At 47.6% G+C, this 8622-nt stretch overlaps 2 protein-coding genes across 3 annotated transcripts; both read right to left on the reverse strand.

Moving 5' to 3' along the window:
- Positions 1-325: 325 nt before the first annotated feature.
- Positions 326-3976, reverse strand: LOC111973296 (claudin-11). 2 transcript variants are annotated; one of them, XM_024000618.2, is made up of 3 exons: positions 3466-3976; positions 3058-3222; positions 326-2669 (listed from the first exon to the last, which is right to left on the reverse strand). In XM_024000618.2, the coding sequence occupies exons 1-3, from the start codon at positions 3689-3691 to the stop codon at positions 2383-2385; spliced, it is 678 nt and encodes a 225-aa protein (XP_023856386.1). In that variant the 5' UTR covers positions 3692-3976; the 3' UTR covers positions 326-2382. The 2 variants fall into 2 exon arrangements, with proteins under 2 accessions (XP_023856386.1, XP_023856385.1); XM_024000617.2 differs by having other exon boundaries at positions 3058-3264.
- A 570-nt stretch (positions 3977-4546) lies between these two features.
- LOC111973602 (polyhomeotic-like protein 2) lies at positions 4547-8184 on the reverse strand. Its single transcript, XM_024000982.3, has 7 exons — positions 7551-8184; positions 7156-7409; positions 6865-7024; positions 6668-6779; positions 6253-6373; positions 5864-6080; positions 4547-5693 (listed from the first exon to the last, which is right to left on the reverse strand). The coding sequence occupies exons 1-7, from the start codon at positions 7969-7971 to the stop codon at positions 5539-5541; spliced, it is 1440 nt and encodes a 479-aa protein (XP_023856750.3). The 5' UTR covers positions 7972-8184; the 3' UTR covers positions 4547-5538.
- Positions 8185-8622: the final 438 nt, after the last annotated feature.

Consider the following 8622-nt stretch of genomic DNA (forward strand, 5'->3'; position numbering starts at 1 on the left):
GACAGTCGAAGAACCCTTTTGGAACCTTTTTTTGAAAGAGTGTAGAGGAGAGAAAGGGCAGAGGGCTCCTGAATCCCTCATCAACCCCTAGCCCTGCCCCTTACAATGTACACCAAAGGCACTTAAGTAGACCTGAGAGGACAGGACAGGTGATCAATATGGCAATGATTTCACCTGGACTATCAAAGGGAAAAATATTGATACCTATCCAATCCTCTTAGATCTACAGTAGTGCCTAGAGGGTCGATTTCAGGGGAAGCGAGAGAGGGACGAGAGAAGAGAAACCCCCTCATGCTGGGGATGGACAGATGAGATGATTCATTAATGAGTGAGTGAATGAATAAATTTTATTGCCTTTTACAGAGATTACTCTTACATAGTTACTCTTTCCAACCAGAAAACTCAATATCACAAAAATACAGATTTGTTTATTTAACACTGCATTATTAACATACATCCAACAGGTAACAGTGTGCATAGAATCAATCAACCAATCAGTTATACTAGAGGAAGCATGCTCTCATAATACCTAATATTCTGACACCTCTGGTGTTGCATGGATGAGTTGGTTGAAAATATTTTTAGAGTTTGATAAGATGATAATACAAAAATGAAAATATTTATTGTCGAAGAGTGTAATGTTTGAAGAAAGAGTGACAGTGATCTGTGTTTTGCTGTTGCCTGATAAACTGTCAATAAAACATTGAATAAAGTGACTAATTCGGAGAGAACACCTGTCTGTTTTCCCTCACCACACTACAACACTGGAACACTAGAACACAGAACATCAGTGGTGGAGATGAAGAGTGGAATTCTAGTGAACAGGAAGGGAAAAGGTGAGGAGGATGGTGCAACCTGGCCAGATTCCTGTCTGAGAGGATGTGAAGTCTCCGTCGACAGGATGAGGTCATGGTCAGGCCAGACATGTGAATGTCCAGATGGTGGATTATAAGTTCTCTGCAGTTTACACCCTTCTTTACCTACTGTTCGAGTTCCTGCCCGACTACATTGAATTGCATCAACCAATAGTTGGGTGCCATGTCATCGACTGTGCAGTTGGGCACCAGATTGCAATATCATATGATGTGGTTAGCTGATACACTACATGACCAAAAATAATGTGGACACCTGCTCGTCGAACATCTCTTTCCAAAATCATGGGCATTAATATGGAGTTGGCCCCCCTTTGCTGCTATAACAGCCTCCACTCTTCTGGGAAGGCTTTTCACTAGATGTTGGAACTGCTGCGGGGACTTGCTTCCATTCAGCCACGAGCATTAGTTAGGTTGGGCACTGATGTTGGGTGATTAGGTCTGGCTTGCAGTCTGCGTTCCAATTCATCCCGAAGGTGTTTGATGGGGGTGAGTTCAGGGCTCTGTGCAGGTCAGTTAAGTTCTTCCACACCGAACTCGACAAACCATTTCTGTATGGACCTCGCTTTGTGCATGGGGGCATTGTCATGCTGAAACAGGAAAGGGCCTTCCCCAAGCTGTTGCCACAAAGTTGGAAGCACAGAATCGTCTAGAATGTCAGTGTATGCTGTAGCATTAAGATTTCCCTTCTTTGGAACTAAAGGGCCTAGCCCAAACCATGAAAAACAGCCCCATACCATTATTCCTCCTCCACCAAACTTTACAGTTGGCACTAGGCGTTCGGGCATGTAGTGTTCTCCTGGCATCAGCCAAACCCTGATTTGTGCATTGGACTGCCAGATGGTGAAGCGTGATTCATCACTCCAGAGAACGAGTTTCCACTGCTCCAGAGTCCAATGGCGGCGAGCTTTACACCACTCCAGCCGATGCTTGGCATTGCACATGGTGATCTTAGGCTTGTGTGCAGCTGCTCGGCCATGGAAACACATTTCATGAAGCTCCCAGACGAACAGTTCTTCTGACGTTGCTTCCAGAGGCAGTTTGGAACTCGGTAGTGAGTGTTGCAACCGAGGACAGACAATTTTTACCCGCTTCATCACTTGGTGGTCCCGTTCTGTGAGCTTTTGTGGCCTACCACTTCGCGGATGAGCCGTTGTTACTCCTAGACGTTTCCACTTCACAATAACTGCACGTAGGACAGAAATTTGATGAACTGACTTGTTTTTTAGGGGGCATCCTATGACGGTGCCATGTTGAAAGTCACTGAGCTCTTCAGTAAGGCCATTCTACTGCCAGTGTTTGTCTATGGAGATTGCATGGCTGTGTGCTCAATTTTATACACCTGTTAGCAACGGGTGTGGCTGAAATAGCCGAATCCACTAAATTGAAGGGGTGTTAACAGACTTTTGTATATATAGTGTATGTTAAATAACTATGCAGGCGTTGTTAGATCTGGCATACGTCTGCAATGTAGTTGGCCTAGAACTCCAACTCTCACAAATGCACATTCTTATACATGTGCGCTCTTGGCGTGGTTGCCCGTGACTACGGCGGTAGCGGCAAGGTTGATGGGTGTGTCGGCGCCCCCTGCCTGTCTGGAGTAGTAGTAGCTGTTCTGCTGCCTTTGGGGGGTTGCCGAGGGGTTGTCACCGCAGCAACACAAAATCATGAAGCTCCCCAGGAGGCAGAGGGCGGAGCCGACCCATCCGGTGTACAGTGAGATGCCGAATGACATCAGACCCTCTTCTGCGTGAGCACCAATAGGAAACCAGATGGTCGACACCAATCCACAGAGAGCTGGGGAGAGAGAGGGCAGGAGGAAGAGGGAGCGGAAGGAGAGAAAGAGAGTTGAGTCAGCTTTTGTCCCCCAACGGGGTCTGTCAGTCACAAGGCTGCTGACAGGGACTTCCTGTCCCACACAGGATGCAGGAAGAGAGAGGGTGTTATGAGGTCGTTACTAGTTACCACAGCAACAAAGTCATAAGCATATTTCTATAATTTCTCTTCTTAAAATCTGATTTTAAACCTTAGCCAATTTTGACTTTGTGGCTGTGGTAACTAGTGACAACCATGATCCGGTCCCAAATCATCCCATAGCCTCACACAGCATAATTAATCCATATAGAATAACATTAAATTGTGTAGATGTGCATGTGGAATGTGTGTGTCTTTGTGTCTCACTCACCCACGATAAAGGTGAGAGCACCCCCGACCATGCCGTGGCGTAGTTTGGTAGCGGGGATCTCATCTCCGAGTCTGACACAGGGCATGGACATCAGCACCAGCCCCATCGCAGGAAGCCCCATTAGGCACCCACACACCATCAACGCACGGCATGTCTGGATGTATGCTGGAGGGGGAGGGGAGAGGTAGAGAGAGATCACAGCGATACCTGCAGGTAAACATTTTTTAAATGTTGACTTTTGCATTCATAAATTGTTGAAAACACAGAAATAACATAAGAGATATGCACAGTTCTCAGTAAGCCTTTATTGACTTTTATTGAAGTCTGCAGGTTGGCTACAGATGTGGCCCATCTGCACACACACACACACACTCTCTCTCTCTCTCTCTCTCTCTCCCTCTCTCTCACCTGGCAGTGTGAGGATATGGTTGAGCGTGACACAGTGGTAGAGTGAGGGAGAGATGACACACTCTGCCCAGAGGCCTCGCGCGCCCAGCTCGTCCATGCGCACACAGGTGGTGACAGTGTAGTCGCAGGTGCGCACCCAGTCGTTGGTGGCCGTGGCGATGATGATACCTACCCAGCCTGCAAAGCTGGCCACGCTCCCACTCAGCTGTCTGCACACATGTGCCATGAAACACACTATCACAGGGATGCGCAATCAAAAATAAATCACTTTCTTTTTTCTTTTTTTTTAAAGAAGAAAATTATTTTTTTTAATCCAGGGGAAAAATCTGAACTAACCCAAAATATAGGTCTGTGAAAAATTTCGAAAAACATGAACTAATAAATGAACCAAGTAAAATGTGAGAGAGTAAATACATTAAAACCAATTCATCACTAATTAAATGACTAATACATTCCGGAGAGGTTATAAGTCGTATAGTTCCACCTGGGTCCAACAGTGCGAGAGGGGTGTGTGAGGAGGACTGAACTTCAGAGAAATGCGCAGATTGAGTTTTATAGTACAGGAAAAAAGTCTCAAACACCAAACTTTCAGCCAATCAGAAGAAGGTATGGGGCGGTTAATGTAAACCAGAGACCAATGGGTGCTAAGATGGTAGACTGCTGTGTGTTTCTGTGTGGGGGGGGGGGGGGGGGGGGTCTTCATGATTTATGATGCAGTTTAAGTCTTAAAAACAAATTTCAGCAGTGTTGAAATTCCCTCTGGCTCCTGATTGATTTGGCATAAACACGGGTTGATTTAGCAATAATACGGCTGTGCTGCTTCAGAATTGTTGTCATGTCTGAACTTAGACATTGTCCTCCAGAGAAGCATCAGTGATATTAATATTCTGCATAGTTTTTTATGTAATTCATATTTCATTTATCTTGATCATTGTTTCCACACGAATAATGCAGCAGCAGTCTATCTACTAGCAAACCTGAATTATCAACTCCATCTAGTGGCCGAAGTTAGTAGTGAGATGGGTCATTTGTGACTACAAAATATCACAATACCAATACCCAGGCAATAAAACAATGTCCATAAATTCATTTGATTTATTACAGAGTTTGAATAGGAAGGATAAGAGAAAAAATTAAGAAATCTCACAAAACGACATGGTTATGAGACAAATAAGACCTAACTTTTTGCTCAGATCATATATAAAACGTAATAATTTCTTTAGTTAAGACCTTATTTTCCACACAGTGATACAAAAAATCTGTGTATCAGCTGTGTAAAATCAAAACAGATTTTACAGTTTTCATGTGACACCACATTCTAAAATAATTACCAAACAGACAAATACATACTGTATATTACAATCCTTCATGAAAATGTTTAAGATTTACAACCAATAGACTGCATTGTAAAATATGTACATAGACACAACAGAATATAACAAAATCCTCCTTCCTCTCTCACTGATTGCTCTCAGCTCTCAGTTGATAATCTCCGCCCCCTTCTCCGACCCCCTCTCTTCTCCCATCTATCAATCACTATTTTCCCTCACTTTTTCTTTTGTTTTGTTTTTTACCCCCTTTTCTTCCCAATTTCGTGATATCCAATTACGATCTTGTCTCATTGCTGCAACTCCAAAAAGGGCTCAGGAGAGGCGAAGGTCGAGTCATGCGTCCTCCGAAACATGACCCACCAAATCGTGTTTCTTAACACATGCCCGCTGAACCCGGAATCCAGCTGCACCAATGTGTCGGAGGAAACACCATTCAACTGACTACCGAAGTCAGCCTGCAGGCGCTCGGCCCGCCACAAGGAGTCGCTAGAGCACGATGATTCAAGTAACGCCCCGCCGGCCAAACCCTCCCCTAACTCGGACAATGCTGGGCCAATTGTTTGCCGCCCTATGGGACTCCCGGTCAACGGCCGGTTGTGACACAGCCTAGGAACGAACCCGGGTCTGTCGTGACGCCTCAACTGCAATGCAGTGCCTTAGACTGTCCCCCCACCCCTCCCTTTTTTCCTCTCTCTATATTCTCCTCCACCCACCCTCCCACCTCACCTCCATCTCTCCCTCTCTACGTGTGTCTGAGTGTGTTGATGTGGGCACAGATCTTGAGCGCTGGTCCCAGTTTGATGTTCATGCTGGTCATCAGGTGGTCCTCAGTGAGCAGCAGCAGGGCCTGGCCGTCTATCTCCTGAACACGGAACGCCTCTGCAATCTCCACACAACCTAAAGACAACATACACACAGATTATAACCTCCCCACAACCTAAGAACAACATACACACGTTACAACCTCTCCACAACCTAAAACAAACACACACACACAGGTTATAACCTGCCAACAACCTACAGCAGGGAGATGAGTGAATGTGTGTCCTTTTGTATATGTGTTTTACCTGGCAGTGTGTGTATAAAGTCCCAGACTTGCGCTACACTCCACTGTGCAGGTGTGGGTTCAGTAGAGGTCACGGTGGGGTTACTAGGGGTCATCGCTGGCTCTGATGCCCTCCTTGCCCTCCGTGCCGCTCTGCGCTCCAGCCTGGTCGTTATGGGAACAGCATGCCCTTCTTCCCCTTCGTAGTCACGGCGATGGGCGCTCCATATTTCGCGTGGCTAAAATAAATCATGTTACAGGAGATGGAACATGTGTGAACAGCTAGGTTTGAATTATAAAGGTGTATAAATGGTTATAACATGTTATAAAGCATCAAACCTGTATCACTGTGGAGTGAGTGACCTATTTGTTAAAAGTTGCAGCAATGTCTGAGTTGTAACTGTAACTGACCAGTCGCAGTAAGAGGGGCTTGCCAGGAACAGACTCCTCCTTGTTGATCTCAGAGCGCCGCCCCTCTGGCTGGCTGCCTGCACTCAGAGCACGCAGACGTTTAGACATCCCTACATTAAGCCTAGAGAGAGAGCGAGAGAGAGCGAGAGCGAGAGCGAGAGCGAGAGCGAGAGAGAGAGAGAGAGAGATGATGTGTCCTTTCTCTGAGCACTCTGGGGTTAAGATTTTCTCATATCTCACATCCTGTCTGAGCACCAACACCTGACCACATCCTGTGTGTGAGGGTGTGTTTGTGTGTTTATGAATGTGTGTACTGTACACCTTTAGTAAATAGACTATGCTGTGTCTAGACAGAGAGAATACCTCATCTGTCATGGTCTTGTTTCTGTGTTCGGCCTATGGGAGTGTGACTCACCTGCGGGCACAGGAAGTGGAGCAGTATCTTTTGGAGCGGTGGAAGGAGTGGGCATGGCCTCTCTTCCCACAAGACTCACACTGTAACACCCCCCTCTGTCTCTCTCTGGTACCTAGTGAAGTTTGGATTCAGAGGGAGAATTGAACTGAATATTGAATCGAATATTGATTCAGAAACAGGAGATTAAGGTGGCTTACCTGTCAGCGGGTCATCTGTGGCCACACCCACTCGTTCTGATTCGCTGAAATGTTCCGGTGGCTCTGGTGTGTCTGTCAATGGTAATAACTCCGCCCCCTCTGTGTTCCCATTCTGGGAGACACCCTCCTGCCCTCCCAACAACAGAGATGAGCGGTTCACCTGCACAGGTACACACACGCACGCACACAGGTTATATATACTGTTAATGTATAAGTATATGACACCAACTAGACATCAGCTATATCCCGTGTAGGAAGAAGTATTTTACTCTAAAATGTGTGTGTGTTTACCGGGAACGCCTGCAGCCCCTCGTGTATGACGAAGCCCTCCACCAGGTGAGTTAAGACACGCCTCCCGCCCTCTGGCCACACCCTCTGTGTCCAAGGCTCGCGCTCTGATAGGCTAAGGGTCTCAGAGCGGCTCTGTGATAGGCTGAGGGTCTCTGAGTGGGAGGGGCTAACAGGCAGGAGAGGAGGAGGGAAGTCAGATGGAGGGGTGAGGCAGGGTGAGGCAGGGGGAGACTGAGAGGAGAGACTGGACAAGACTGGGGGGAGGAAGAGAGAGGAGGAAGAGTTCACAACACTTGTTAGATTAGTGTTTCAAAAGTTAGTTTCGAGTTCATTAATAGGCCAATGCTAAAGGAAATGGTGTATGTGACAGGAGGACAGCAGAGAGACCCTGGTACCTGAGTGGTTGTCAGACTGAGTGGACATGTTCTCACAGAGGTCCTCTTGGTCCTTGTGGGGTAGATCTGGGGGTCGCTCTATGGGACAGTCCGTTGGTCGCTGGAGGTCTATGGGGGAACCTGAGGGGGGGGGGGTGTCGTTCTGACTGGTGGGGTTATGAGGTGTGTGTGAGAGGGCATCGAAGTGTATGTGATTCTGAGTAGCCGGGTCTGCATTGGGGTGAGGGTCTATCGGAGTGTCCTGGTCAATGGTAGTCCCCACCTCCTTCTCTCCTTTCATCGCATCTTTCTGTCCCGGCTCCTCCTCCTCTACCTCCATCCTTTCTCTCTGCTCCTCTCCCTCTATCTTCATCCTTTCCCCCCCCTCCTCCTCTATTCCTGTCATCTCTCTCAGTCTCTCATATTGTTTACCTCTCTCCATCCATTCTTCCTCTCCTCCAGCCTCTCCTTTCTCCTTTCTTGTCAGCAATCCCTTCTCTCCCACCCGCTCTCTATCTCTCTGGTCCTCCTTCTCTCTATCTCGTCTGGTCCTCCTTCTCTTATCCTCTGGTCCTCCTTCTCTCTATCTCTCTGGTCCTCCTTCCTCTCTCCACCCTCTCCGCTCTCTTCTCAACAATCCTTTTTCCTCTCCTGTTACCATTCTCTCTCCTGCCACCTCTCTTTATCGCTCTGCCCCTCTTCAATTTCCCCCATCTTTACTTCCTCTCCCCCACCCGCTCTCTCTCCTCCCTTACCCCTGTCTACCCACTTCCCTTTTGACTGAATGTGTCTGGCCTGATAATGGGGGTATGGTAGGGGTGAGTTGCTTTGTGGATGGAGGGGTGGGAGGGGGAGAGGCGTGGTCAGAAGTCCTCTGTGGTTGGGCATCGAGCTGAGGAGGTGGGGACTCAAGAACCAGACACTTTGATTGGACAGAAGGTGGGTTGTGTGTGTTGGCCGCAGCCGTGTTTGGCTGCTGAAGCGGCTGTGGAGCCAGCGGAGAGGGCAATCATTTGCAGCTGCCTTGATGCCGGCGGTAACCGATCAAAACAGGAAGAACCCAAGGGAAGGGGCCTAGAGCCTGAGTTGAGCT

Source organism: Salvelinus sp. IW2-2015, linkage group LG14, assembly GCF_002910315.2.
Source record: "Salvelinus sp. IW2-2015 linkage group LG14, ASM291031v2, whole genome shotgun sequence".
Taxonomy (NCBI): domain Eukaryota; kingdom Metazoa; phylum Chordata; class Actinopteri; order Salmoniformes; family Salmonidae; genus Salvelinus; species Salvelinus sp. IW2-2015.